The following is a 15,021-nucleotide window of genomic DNA, read 5'->3' on the forward strand; positions in this document are numbered from 1 at the left end:
AGACCTTGTCTGCATAATCTTGCAGCCAAGAAAGGCAAGTTCATCACTTGCTCATGTCATTTGAGTATTTTTACCAAATTACTTGCAAAGTACTATGTTTATCACTATTGCATAAAAAGCAAAACCACTATTTTCATAACTATGAATATGACTATGTGGTGGGCAATTGAACCATGGTTTGTGTTGATATGGTGGAGGTTCCATTGCAAGGGTTATATCCATCTAGGATTAAACAACAAATGTCGTCCAATGATTCTTGTGCCGTAAAACTCGTGTTAACCATAAGATCTGGAGTGGGACGGAATAGTCAATTGTATTTCCACCTCTCGTACATCAACGGATGCGCTTACCGTGGACACTTGACCCAGGTTGGGCAAGCGGTGGGGTGGGGATCCCATTCTAATTCCCCACGGTAATGTGGTCTATGATGGGTTGCAGCTACCGGCGAAGGAGTTTGGTTAACGAGTCCCAAACTGTTGTCGTGGTCGGGGTCCATCCTTAATTGGTGTAAGAGGACCGGCGAGGACCCAGGGTCGGGGTATGCAACAAAGGGTGGGTGTGCGAGGTAGCGGAGGAATATGATTGGCTATGACCTTATACCGGGCCTCACACCAAAGGAAGTGTGGACGGGAAGATCACCCGGTTGGCACCAAGGTTAAGATCTCTTATGGGTAAAGCAACACACCTCTGCAGAGTGTAACGAATCGTGACCTGCCACTCCCTGTTTCGGGATATGGAACTGCGAACGCGGCCGGAAAGGAACTCCATGAAGTTCTAGTAAACCGGTGAAGGCTGACGGACATAGTTCTTCTGAATAAAAGCAACCTTTTGAAGAAATGGTTATGAAAACTTGCATTGGTATTAGACTTTCTGGTCTAATGCCGTAGCTAGTGCATTAAACACCTCTTTCCTATAATGAACTTGTTGAGTACGCTCGTACTCATCCCACTCTTAAATCCCCTGCTTAGATATGGAGGCCACGAAGGAGGATCTACAGTGCAACTCGAAGACCGAGGAGTTAACAACTACTTCAAGAGACAGGAACCTGCCGGAAGAGTCATATACCACATCCACCATGGAGAAAACCTAGATTAAGCAGTAGAAGGGAACTAGCCCCCTAAACCTAGCTCCTATTTAGCTAGAATCTTTTCATAGCCTCTATAGCTAGTTAAATACTCTACAAATAGAGTTCGTGATAAGACTAGACTACAAATCGTTCTTCTGGAGTTTATTTGCAGTTTTACCTCATTGTAAAGTAGGAGGCTGTGATGATCTTATGTAACAGAGTCAATGTTGTAATTCTATAGACATGCCTTGGACCCGCATATGTTTCTGTTGTACCACTCTGAGCGATATAATACTAGTGGAACAGTGTTTCATTGGTGTTATATCAGACTTGCATACTACACCATGCAGTGGTATGCCGGGTCACCACAATCTCTCTGCTATCTCCTCCCAGAATACGCCTGGTGGAATCGCGAGACATTGCGACCTGATGTTTGCGAGAACATCGGCTTCATCGTTGCTTAGTCTGCTGATGTGGTTTACCTCACATCCATCAAACAATTTCTCGAGCTCGTTGTATACCTCCTTGTATGCTACCATACTATCATTGACTGCGTCACATTGATTCATGACTTGCTGAGCCACCAATTGAGAGTCGCCAAATATTTTTAGTCGAGTAGCACCACAAGCCTTCGCCATCTTCATCCCATGTATGAGGGCTTCATATTCTGCCTCATTGTTTGACGCGTTTGGAAACGTCATCCGTAAGACATACTTTAATTTGTCGCCTTCAGGTGATATTAGTATCACACCTGCTCCTGCTCCTTCTAACCTCTTGGACCCGTCAAAGTTCATAGTCCAGGTTCTCGATAAATCTGGGGGTCCTGTATTTTGTAGCTCCATCCACTCTGCAATGAAATCTGGTAAAATTTGCGACTTTATTGCCTTTCTTTTTTCATACGTGATGTCCCGAGGGGAAAGTTCTATTCCCCAAAGGAAGACACGACCCGTAGCTTCTGGATTGTTTAGTATGTTGGATAAAGGCGCCTCATTGACCACTATTATCGGATGTGCCGAAAAATAGTGGCACAATTTTCTTGTTGTCGTGAATACTCCGTATGCTAGCTTCTGGTACTACGGGTACCGCTGTTTGGAAGGCGATAGAACTTCACTGATGAAGTATACCGGCCTCTGCACTCCATGGAGTTTTCCTTCTTCTTCTCTTTCGACAACAAGTGCCGTGCTGACCACCTGAGGTGTGGCTGCAATGTATAACAGGAGGGGTTCCTTCTCTTTAGGCGCCACCAAGATTGGTGGTGCCGAAATTGTGCGCTTGAGATCCTCGAAAGCTCTATCTGCCTCTTCGTTCCATTGGAATTTCTCTCCTTGTTTAATCAAAGCATAGAACGGTAACGCCTTTTCTCCCAGCCTGGCGACGAACCTGCTTAAAGCTGCGACTTGCCCAGTTAACTGCTGTATTTCTTTCAACTTTGTTGGCTTCCTCATTGTTACGATAGCTTGAATTTTTTATGGATTTGCTTCAATCCCTCTTGCTGAAACGAGGAACCCGAGAAGTTCTCCTGCAGGGACGCCGAAAGAACATTTTGTCGGGTTCAATTTGAGACAGAACTTGCCGAGGTTGTCGAAGGTTTCCTTTAGATCCTCGATCAACGTTGTCCCCTTTTTTGACGTTATGGTGACATCATCGATGTACACTTGTACGTTTCTCCCAATCTGTGTTGCCAGGCATTTCTGCATCATCCGCTGATATGTTGCTCCCGCGTTTTTCAAACCAAAGGGCATTGTTCTGTAGCAAAACACGCCGTAAGGTGTTATGAACGCTGTTTTTTACTTCATCTTCTTCTTTTAATCTGATCTGGTTATAACCAGAGTATGCATCCAGGAAGGAAAAACGTTCGCATCCTGCCGTGGAGTCGATAATTTGATCGATCCTTGGGAGGGGAAAGTGATCCTTTGGACAGTGTTTATTGAGACACGTGAAGTCGACGCACATGCGAAGGACTTTCGTGTTTTTCTTCGGCACCAGCACTGGGTTGGCTACCCATGTTGCCTCTGTATGTAGTTCTTTAATGAAACCAGCTTCTCTTAGTCGATCTATCTCTGACAGCATAGCTTTGCGGTTTGGTTCCTAAAAACGCCGCAAAGGTTGTTTGATGGGTCTCGCAATTGGATCCAAGTTCAGGTGGTGCTCGGCAAGTTCCCTGGGTACTCCTGGCATGTCAGCTGGACACCATGCGAAGATTTTCCAGTGCTCACGGAGGAACTTGACGAGCGCGCTTTCCTATGCGAGGTCCATGTTTGTTGCGATGGAAGTCATTTTCTTCGGATCTGTTGGGTGGATCTGCACCTCCTTGGAATATTTCGTAGTGTTAAAGGTTGATTCTTTATTAGGTCTCCCAACATCTGGCAGCACATCATAATCAGTCATGAGCCTTGACGCCATGTATTCTGCTTGCATCCCGAAAGTTTCGGATAGTCGATGAAAATCCCTGTCGCACTTATCAGCTAACGCGAAACTTCCTTTGACTGTGATTGGTCCCTTAGGTCCTGGAAGCCTCCATAGCAAATACGTGTAATGTGGTACCGCCATAAACCTGGCATACGCTGGTCGTCCCAACAAGGCGTGATACTGTGACGGGAAATCCACGACTTCGAACTCCAGCCTTTTTATCCTGTAATTTTCTCGGGTCCCAAACTGAACATCGAGATTGATCTTCCCCAACGGATAACTTGGCTTTTCTGGTGTGATGCCATGGAAACGTGTATCAGTTGGTTTCAGGTTTGCAAGAGATATGTTCATCTTCCTTAGCGTATCTGCGTACATATGGTTTAGACTGCTGCCTCCATCTATGAATACTCGAGAAACATCGAATCCTGCGATCACTGCTGGTAAGATAAGTGCTGACTGCCCTGGTCGAGGAACTTGCTGCGGATGATCCGCAATTGTGAAGCCAATGTCCTGCCCTGACCAATTTAAGTACTCAATCGTTGGTGGAGGCATCTTTTCTGCCATGAATACTTGTCGCGAAATTACTTTCTGAGCTCTATTGGATGGCCTTCCCTTCTGAATCATCGAGACCGATCCGTTGGAGTTGGGGTCGATGTATGGGGGTGGCTGTGGTGCTGCCGCTATTCTGAGTTGGTGTCGGTTTTCTTCCGTAATTGCGGGAGGAGGTGGTAAGTGGATCTCACTCCTAGGTCCTTGAGGATTTCTATTTGTCGCCTGCGCATTGGCTTGCCCTGCAAACCTTAACATTGCCTGAAAATTTCGGCAATCCTTCTGCAGGTGTCCTGATTGTCTCTTCCCATTATTGTCGACATAAAAATGCATCTGACATGGCCCGTTCATCATATCCTCGGGAGACACAAAAGGTCTCTGAAACCTTGGTCCACTATTTTGTCTGTTATTTCGGGGATCATCTCTATTGTCGCCACGCTGATCGTTGCCTCTTTGATAGTCGTCTCTATTGCTTCCTCCACTGTTTCCTCGAAAGCCAGCCGAGATTTGACCAGGAGCATCATAACTCGAAAACTGTCGAGAAAAACGTCGTCTATTTTGAAAATTGCGATTGCGGTCTTCCTCTGGCGACCTGTGTCGCTTATTGTGGACAGCATCCTCTCCATCTGCCCACCTATTTGCTATCTCCATTAACGCGGATACTGTCTTTGGGTTGGTTCTCCCCAAATCCTCGACGAAATCTCCCCGTCGAATTCCTGCCAAGAATGCATCTATTGCTCTTTCGTCAGATATGTTTTCTGCCGAATTTTTGATAATGTTCCATCTCTGGATGTACTTTCTCATTGACTCATCATGCTTTTGTCGACAGGACCTCAGCTCCTCTAGTGATGCGGGTTTTTTGCAAGTGGACCGGAAGTTTTTGACAAATATGTCCTCAAAATCATTCCAGCTGTCTATGGAACCTGAAGGAAGCTTCTTTATCCAAGGTCGTGCAGCTCCACTCAGGTGTACTTGAATGCTTTGCATAGCTGTTGCTCTGGTTCCACCTATCAACTTCACTGTCTCTAGATAATCGACTAGCCAATCCTCGGGATCTTGCAGGCCGTCGAATTTTTTGAAATTATCGGGTAGCTTAAACCCTGAAGGCACCCGAGTTTTTCGGACCCTACTTGTAAAGCATGGTAACCCACACATATCTTCTTCGGCTATGTTTGGAGACTGCCGATGCTCTCTTCTATTTTGCCGTGCTCTGTCTACCCTTGCTTGGATTTCTGTGTCTCTTCCTCCGCTGGTTCTCTCGGGACCTGGTGCTGCCGCAGCAGGTCGTGGACTATTTTGCCTTGCCGATCCTTCGGGAGGTGACTTTATGAACGCCGCTCCCATGACTCCTACTCCTGCCATAGCCATGTTGTATAGTGCTTCTCTTGGATCTCCGGCAGGTGGTTTGGATGCGAGGATGTAGGCTTGTGTCGCCATATAGCCAGCTTCTGGCGTCCTAGGGATAATGTTCCCTCTCGTGTCTATCGACATAAAGGACATGTCGAGGTTTTGAACTAGATTTTCTCTGTCAGCCTCAGGTATGTTTTGCAGTCGAGATCTTGCTTTTTTTCGAGCTTCTCTGTGACTATCTCCCGAAGTTCCTGAATGTCGACTTAACTCCGCCCTTCGCCTGCTTGATGCGGAAGCTGCCTCCCTTCTTCTGTTCAGAGCAGCTGTCTGTTTTTCCAATTCTCTTCCAATGCGGGCGAGTTTATATTGGTACGCTTGCAATTCTTCCGACGTAGCAGTTGTAGTCATTGGTTCTGTACCGTCCATAGCTCTTGCGGCTCTATCCCACGCTTCTTGTGGAAGTTGAACCCTTAAACGCGGTGTAGGCCTAACATATTTAGTGCCTAGACCTCGCCTAAGGTCAGCGGGATCAACGTATGGATTTCCCAAATCGTCGAAAGCCTCTGATGTCTCCTCTTGATCGCGACTTGGCTCTCCGATGGCATAGATCTGATGATATTTTGGATTTTGAACCTTGCTGGGTTTGGTGACACCATCATAGAGATTGGTGAAGACCTTTCCAACAGTAGTGGATCTGTCGATGAAGTTGTAGCTGTCGATGTTGCTCGAGTCATCGCTTATATCGGAGTCCGCGGATGACTCGAAGGACATGTCGCTGAAGATCTTGGCGAGTTTTTCACTTGACCTGGTGCTGATGAAGCGTGGCGACGAAGTCTCCTCGTCGCCTGACTCGATTGATGATGCTGAACTTGAAAAATCGGGATCGACCGCTGATAATCCCGACGAGATCGGAATTTCGAGACGATACACTCCTTCTTTCTCGACGCGGAAGTGGAACCTTCCGAACGTCATCTCCATGGGCTCCTCCAGATACGCATATGCATCCAAACGGGAGGGCGGGTGAGGTACAAAATCAACTAGACCAGTTTCGATCTGTTTACCTCTGTCCATTGCGTTGCTTGCAGTTGACGAAGTCGACGAAATTCAACGTGCCATCGAGATCAGATCCTTGACACCTCTAGTTCCCACAGACGGCGCCAATTGACAAGGGATTAACTTATCAATGCCTACGTATTGTAGACTAGGGTTTAGTTGGAAGTAGAGGGCAAGTAGATCTCGAAGGTTTCAGCCGAAAAGTACTCGACGATTATGAAAACTAGGGTTGCGCGAACAATGAATCAATGCTTTCTTTGTCCCTCGACTCCCCCTTATATAGGAGGCGGAGCCGAGGGATTCGTAATACACAAGTTAAAGAGTCCGGGAGGGTTTCTAACCCGTCCCGCGAGATTACAAGTAGTATTCCTAATACAACTCTAGCTTTCCTTAATAGTAAATTGGGCTTCCGATCCTTCTTATCCTTCGGGTCGTGGGCCTTCAGTAAACCCCGGGTATCTTCTTCGGCAGGCCCATTGGGGATGCCTATGTCACTGGGCCTCCCCTCTGGTCCCTCTTCGGTGTTCTGGAAGCTTCGTGGAATTATAAGATCGTGGGCCTTGATTTCGTTCAATTCCGAGAATATTTCCTTACTAGGATTTCTGAAACAAAAAACAGCAGAAAACAGGAACTGGCACTTCGGCATCTTGTCAATAGGTTAGTTCCAGAAAATGCATAATAATGACATAAAGTGTGTATAAAACATTTGTGTATCATCATAAAAGTAGCATGGAACATAAGAAATTATAGATACGTTGGAGACGTATCACGAGTCCCAGTCATGTTTTATCGGGTACCTAACGCGTCCGTTAGGATTTTTCTTCGTATCTATTGATACGAAAAAAGTAGCAAACCGACGTCAGAGAGGGCGCCACGCCGCTCAGAACGGGTCTGGGGTCTTACATTCGCAAAGTTTTACGGCATTCAGAGATTATTCGCAACTTTGGCGCTCTGAGAATATATTGTCGAGTGCTTTTTCGGCTGTTGGAATAGCACATTTTATTGAGTCAACGGATGACTTATATTGTCCTCCCGATGGGAGTATGTTTTGAGTTATTTGCATAACTCGAAATATGCTCACTATATATATTTTTATGATTTCATCGGGTACGCGAACAGCGTTCCCGATGGGAGTAGCCCCCGAGGCTACAACCAAGGACTTGTGCTTGGTTGTAGGCTCAACATCTTATGCCGCTATATTGTCAATTTCTCTCGAGCTTTTTATATCTATCGGGTGCGCGACCAGCGCTCCTGATGGGAGTAGCCCCCGAGGCTATGAACAAATGCTTGCGTTTGATCATAGGCTCTCGCCATTTCTATTTTGTCATACTCGAGTTTTTCATTTTTTCGAAGTAGCCCCCGAGCATTTGGGCAAAAACTTGTATTTGACCAAAGGCTCTCGAAATAATCAATAATCTTCTGCTGCCGCCGTTCTTATGAAGCTTCATAGCCGAGATTTTCTTTTGCCAAGGTGACATCATTGGTGACGATAACCACGATCACTGTATCGGGAAGACGCGAGAACTGCTTTTCTCTCTGTCTTGCGGGCCCAAATTTCTTATCAAGTTGACACGTCGTGCAAGTGGGGGACAGAGGTCCTCCACTTTTCCCGGCGCACGCACTGTAGCGCCTGTTCCTTCCCTTCATAGCGAATTTACGTTGTTACCCCTTGTCCACGTGTACATCATCTATCTCGCAATTTTTCCATCCAACGGTGCGTCGATTCACCGCACCTCTACTTAAGATCATCGTCTTCCTCCGTTCGCACTTTCCCTCGCGCCGCTCATCTGCTCTCCTCTCCCAAAATCCTCCATTGCGCCCCGTAGCTCTTGAGCTCAACCACGCTCGCACTTTCCTCCTACGCCATTGTTGATGCCACCGCGCGCACGGCTCACTAGGCACAGCACGCCAGAGTCGAAGATGACAACTGAAGATCTGGAGTGGGAGAGATCCAAAATCTCCAATCAAGACATGAACCTGCTAAAGAAGCTCGGGTTCATGAAGAAGGAAAACGCGCTGCGCTTTCCCAAGGAGGAAAGCTATCCATCGCCTCCAATCGAATATCGGGTCAGTTTCGTTGACCACCTTATTCGCGGCCTTTCTCCCCCTATCCACGAATTCCTCCGTGGTCTCCTCTTTGTCTACGGGCTACAGCTGCATCAGCTTACGCCCAATTCCATCCTTCATGTTTCGATTTTCATCACCCTATGTGAATGCTTCCTCGGAGTCCATCCTAATTGGGCTCTGTGGAAGCGCATCTTCTGCCTCCGCCGCAATGGCTCCCACAACGTCGCCTACAACATAGGCGGCGTTGTCATTTGCGTTCGCTCTGATGTCGAATATTTCGACGTCAAGTTCCCCGACAACGTTCAGGGGTGGCGCAAAAGGTGGCTCTATGTACACGAAGAAAGCTCCGACTCGGTGGAGTACAACATTGCTCCTTTCGATGGAGGGGCCAAGATTCTTCGCCGCCGTTCCTGGGACGCTGAAGCCACCGAAGAAGAGAAATCGGCGACAGAGGCGCTGATGACTCGCACCCATGAGCTTCAGAATACCCGTGGCTTGTGGGAAGAAGCATCATTGGTATGTTTTGGACTAATAAGCTCAAGAGCTAATCCAAAGGGCGGAGGGTGCGTGGAGTCGTGCGTCCCACGATCTTCTAGGACCCAGTCTTTTTTTTTTGTCTTTGTTGGTGTGGTTTTACGTCTTCCGGTATATGGATCTCATATTTGGCGATGGTTACTGCTTTGGTGCGCTGGTCGTTTAGGGTCTTAGTATGACAACTTCCCGTTTGTCTACTACAATAAGTTTCACTATGACAAGTCGACAAGCTTTGCCCGGCTCCGGTGATGGAGAGGCGAGGATGGCGGTGTGCCTTCGGCTCGCGCTAGTATTTGTAATCATCGCTAGGTGGTCCAAATACTTGTAATTTTTATTACTTTGTGGGTTATTGGTACTACTATGAATGATGATCAACACATCGGTGGACTGTATTCGCAAAAAAGCATGATATTGCAGTTAACGTAAAGAGATGAATACTAAACATGTAGTTGCGCCACATATGCCTTTGGCCGCCGTGATCGCTGGCGAGAGTCAAAACCCTAGGAGAACTACCTAGGTAAGAAAAAAAAAACTCGAACCTTTTTTGAGGCATTGCAGTTTATGACTGGTTGAAGATGCATTTTTGTTTACAAATCAGAGTAGGCCCAAGAAGACTCTGTCGCAATAATGCACAGCATGTGCATCATCGCGCACTTACCAGCTCATCGACAGTTTAGCCGGTTGGGCTTTAGCGTTGTCACTGGGCCTGCTATGCTCCGACCCCTACGTCGGGGGGATAGTGTATGAGAATCCTTGTGATTAATCTTTTTTTTTTGCGGGGACAGCATGGAGATCGTCGTCTAGCGGTACCTGCTTCTTGTGATTAATCTTTTTTTTTTGCGGGGATTTGTGATTAATCTTAAACTGATCACGCGCGCCGTTATCATCTGCATCATCGTCACTAAATAAAGTAGCGTCAAATAATAGGGTTGTGCGTCTTAGAAAACAAGTTAATTTCGTTTGGTGTAACGTATTTTTTTAATAGAGAGATTTGGTGTAACGGTTAATGATCCGTTTGCTTCTCTTGCTTAACAATCATGTAAATCAATGAGAATACTTTTGCAAGTTGTAACAGCAAATCAATGAGAAGGATAATTCAACAAGAGTTTTTAGGCGCAACTAAAATCTTCTTCACGCACAGATTTTTTTTCCGTGTGCGATATTTTACTTTGTGTGTGGGCCAAGTCAAAAGTCAAAGGGCCTAGATGAAGCCCCGTTGATTTAATGGTCAACTTTGGCGTCAAGCCTCACTGCCTTGCAAACATATAGCACGAAGCTTCTCGCCTCAAATATATGAAATACAATAATGAATACACACAATAATACCCTAACAAAAGGGTGTGGCTAATTTTCAAGAATTAACTTAATTCTTAGTCATGTGATGACAGCACACAATTTCGTACTATATAAATAATTTATTATTGCCTGAATTTTTTTTAATGCGTGTACCATTTTTAGTTACAACTAATAACTTGCAATTTAAAAAATCTTATTGCAATTTGACATGCAACTGAAAAAATCTCAGCTGCAACTCGATTTGCAACTGAAAAAATCTCATTTACAACCGGACCTGCAACTGAAAATCCAATTGCAATTTCACCTGCGACTCATAGGATGCACAAACCATGACGCATATCCGTCGACTTTGAGCTCGACCGAGCACTAAGTTAATCCTCACCTACATAAGAATTAGCGAAACCGTAAAAATAAACTATAATGTCTTCTCTTCTCAATGTTTTATTGCACCACACGATACCTCTTTTCTACTTCCAAAACTAAGAATTTGGATATGTTTGCACCTACAACCTTGAGTTTCCTTGATAGTAGTATCAACCCATAGTGCATATATATCTCTATCTCTCCTAAAGTCTAGTCCATAAATTGAAATATGTCCACATTAAGAAAATACAACATATGTGACAAAGCTGATGTTGGGTTTATTCGTTTGTTCAAAACTCAATAAAATCAATTATGTAACTTCACAAACATATTTCCTCTATGTAGATGTTACATAAAAAGTTTTGGTGGGCTTCATTGCGGTCTAATGGTTTCACAATGTTTTTTTGTGTGTGGGTTATAGAGGGTTTCATAGTTTTCCATGATCACTTAGATGCCCAAAAAGAAACATGTATATGACCTATGCAGAACTTGTGGAAAATATCAATGGTAAGGAAAACGGTAATCGTTAACTACTCGGTCGGCTTGGGAGTAGCAATAATTAGAATTCAAATGATTAACTGATTTAATCGGTCGGCTATTAATCGGTGCAACCTACAAAAATTAGCACATCAAAATAGTGTATATAAGAAAAAATAGTATATAGGCATTTATATGCCCGCCCCTACTTCTCGAGAGCTTAAAATTCCATTAAAACATGTACACTTCTCCTCCGTGAACAAATCTTTAAGGCTACGAGCGATTCTGGATCCACCAGCAGGCAGCATGTTCCTTTCTTCCACTTATCCTCCTCTGACCTCTAAAGTTTCTCTTCTTCCACCACCTACCCAGGGTGTGACCTCCTCCTTCACATCAACCACCTACCCTATTGAAGGTGGACGATCTCCTCAAGGTGGTCGAGCTCCTATATCCAAGGAATAGGCAACTACATGGGCAAGTAATTGGTTGGCGGTGATGGGAATTGAGTTGCTAGAGGCTGGAATCAAGAGGGACCTTCACAAAACCTACTTGATTTAGGCGGGGTAGGGCCTGGACGGGCAATATGCGTTAAAAAATTGCAACTTTTTTTTTAGCAATGTAGCAGTTAATCGAGAACATACCTAGGAATTGGACTTTCGAAGTGATTAGTCAGGTTAAAGGATTAACACAAGCGATTAGTGGTAATTGACACGGTCAAGTTCCTAGTAGTGATTACTCAGTCTAGTAATCGTTGAATCGGCCGATTTTTTGAAGACTGGAAAATATATGAAATAAAATGCTCGATAAGAGCCATGTATAAAACCAATGTGGATGTTTAAAACAATTTTTGGATGCTCAAGCATTTGCCTATTTCTTGTGCCAATATACCTATTTTGTGTCGGATTACAAATGAATTCGAGAATACTATATTTGATCATTCTGATTTTTTACTATTAATGCAAACTTGTTACTTTTCTTTGTTGTCAACATAGGTGTAAAAATATATCCAACACGTGACTGTAAATACTTATTACACCTAGTTGCATGCTAATTATAGTGTTTTTGTAAACCAAAAGCGATTTTTTCTTGAGCACTTGAGAAATAGAGTACAACTATGTTGGGAAAATGCGAAAGGTTGATTTTTGCTTGTCAAATAAAGAAAGAAAGAAGATTTTTGCCGCTACTACTACTCTAGAAGTGTAAGAGTACATTTCAGCTCATGCGAAAATAATCCTCCAGTTTGCCGTTCACCGCAAAGAGGAAGACACGTCGCTGTTGGCGTAACCTCGACGAAAGACACCACCGAGCACTACTGCTCCGTTTGTAGCATGGTGATGACACGCCGATCCGCCGACCACGACCAGTCCGGGTCTCCTCTCTCGGCTCGGTTTCAGTTGCAGACTCCATCTCGGCCCAGCTTTCGCGTGTTGCTCGTCACGTAATTTTAATCCTCGTCCTGGAAGATGCCTATATAGGGAAGACAAGGAAAGATCCCGATTTTCGCCCAACCTACAGTTCATCTCCAAATTCCTCTCCTCCTCCCCCTACACAGCAGATTCCCGGCGGCACCATAGCCTAGCCGCCTCCTATACATAGACGCCATCCTCGGAGTCGGAGGCGCACCTCGCCGCGCGCGCTATATTTCTCGGGAGCCCATTCTGCCGCGTGCGTCCGTCCGTCCGTTCGTTCGTGCGTGCGTGAACGGTTGCGCCGCGCCTTCGGTGCCTGCACGAGGAGAGAGAGGGAACGAGAGGCTGCACGGCGGACTCGGAGTGGGGAGGGGTAATTAGCGGAGGATGATGGGGTTCAGGAAGCAGATGTCGTGGTCTTCATCGGCGGCGGGGGCGCAGGCGGGGGCGCAGGCCGATCAGCCGATGTGCGACGCGGCGGCGGCCGTGGTGGCCGCGCGGCAGGGGATGGAGACGCCGCTCACGGCCGTGGCCGAGGCCTTCGAGGAGCTGGCGCGCGGGATGGAGGCCGACGGCGGGGAGCTGCGCCTCGCGCCCTTTGGGGACACCTGCGCCCTCGTCTCCGTCCTCTTCAACTCGCTCGGCATCGCCTTCAAGTTCGCAGAGAGCGAGTACGTCACAAAGGTAAAGATCTCGCTCCGATCAATTTCTTCTTGTTGTTTTACGGCAAATTGCTTCGATCTTGGATTCTTCGGGACCAAGTTCGGAGAGATTATTAAAATCGTGCCCTTTTTTCCCTTTCAAAAAGAACCAAGATATTATCGTACAAGCGACGCCCTCTCATGTGTTTTGACCTTGTTAATAAATCTCTGTTGCTTGCAACCATGTTCGCATTGGAGAATCTTGCAGCGTCCCTATCACATTGTTCGAATATTCTTCCCCGTTTTCATTGCAAATTAAAGAGGAACCACGAAAAAAAATGGAGCTTTTAGGATTCTCCTCCAAGAAAGAAATGCAATCCAACTTTTCCCAGCGTTGATTCGATTTTAGTCGACCGCCTGCTCTCGTCTTTATTCTCCCGTTGATTGATTGGTCACGACGGAAGCCAAATGTAATCGAATCGATCTCCCTCACCGCGTCCAGGTGAACGACCTCATCGGCGCGTCCAAGGAGTACGCGACGCTGAACGACATCCTGGACAAGGACGTGGAGCACGACTGCGTCAAGAAGCAGGGCAGCCATTCCAGGAACCTGCGCAGGGTCAGACTCGGCCTGGGCCTCATCAAGGCGCTCTTCGAGCAGTTCCTCGCAACAGAGTACGTCTCCTTCTTCCAGCCAAGCGCAGTTTGTCCCTTGCTCTCTTCTCCGCTGGCTGCTGGCTGCTGCCTGCAAAGAATGTTCTGTGCAGCAATCAATCAATGGCGGTTTTCAGTTGCTGCTAGAATTATTGATCTGCCAACGGACGACAGCTTATACTCTGGTGTTTTGTTTTTGCAGGGGCTCGTTGTATGAGGCTGCAACGACAGCTTACGGCCAGGTCTGCGCGCCGTTCCATAGCTGGGCAATCAGGAAGGCGGTTGGTGCCGGGATGTACACTCTGCCCACCAGGGAGCAGTTGATACTCAGGCTGAACGAAACTGGTACGCGAATCACGACATCAATCACCATCAGGGGACCTATTTGTTGATCCTGAACAACCTTAACATTTATTCAGTGACACTACTGAATTCCTTCTTCAGATGTTAGTATATTATTAGACCTGTAACAAAAAATCCTCTGTTTACCCGCAGATTGCTCCGTGCAGAAGGAGATGAGGAGATACATCGATGCTTCAAGTCCGATTATAGAGTACATCGATACCCTTTTCCTCTCTAGGAACATTGTCCTAGATTGGTGAAACTCAACTGAGGATCATAATTCCGGCTCTCTTGACAAGCTGTTTATTGATGTCATTGTTTTATTATTTTCCTCGTAGCTCTTTTAGCCTTGGTGGGTGGTGGACGCTCTCACCGTCTCTTGTACTGTACGATTATATGGAATTTCTAATTCTAAAAAGGAGAGGCGATTCTAGCATGATGATGCTAATACAGTGGAGATCTCCTAAATCTGCCACTGGGTTTGGGTTTAAACTGTCCATTTCAGTTTCCAATCCTAGATTGCTCAAGAGATTCTGGGGTTGAATGTTTGTAAGGAAGGGCTAGAAGCTTCTTGATTAGGCATACTGGTTAGACCATACTGATAGCTCATATATTACTAATACAAGGCTATCAATAATATAGGCTCTACCTTAACTTGTTGCTCAGACCAACAAAGAATCAAGAGAATGGAGCCCAAAAAGAAATGAGATTATTTGGAACAAGAATCTATCCATGTTAAGGGCCTCTTTGATTTACATCCCTTTTGTGTGAACTCCCATTGGCGAATTAAGAACTTGTTGAGCTCGATCTA

At 45.9% G+C, this 15,021-nt stretch overlaps 1 protein-coding gene across 1 annotated transcript; it reads left to right on the forward strand.

Annotated features, from left to right (window-relative positions):
- Positions 1 to 12,513: 12,513 nt before the first annotated feature.
- LOC127293197 (ACD11 homolog protein) lies at positions 12,514 to 14,646 on the forward strand. Its single transcript, XM_051322769.2, has 4 exons — positions 12,514 to 13,257; positions 13,717 to 13,889; positions 14,071 to 14,213; positions 14,364 to 14,646. Exons 1-4 carry the CDS (start codon positions 12,961 to 12,963, stop codon positions 14,468 to 14,470), a joined length of 720 nt encoding a protein of 239 aa, XP_051178729.1. The 5' UTR covers positions 12,514 to 12,960; the 3' UTR covers positions 14,471 to 14,646.
- Positions 14,647 to 15,021: the final 375 nt, after the last annotated feature.

Source organism: Lolium perenne, chromosome 4 (genome assembly GCF_019359855.2).
Source record: "Lolium perenne isolate Kyuss_39 chromosome 4, Kyuss_2.0, whole genome shotgun sequence".
NCBI classification, from domain to species: Eukaryota; Viridiplantae; Streptophyta; class Magnoliopsida; order Poales; family Poaceae; genus Lolium; species Lolium perenne.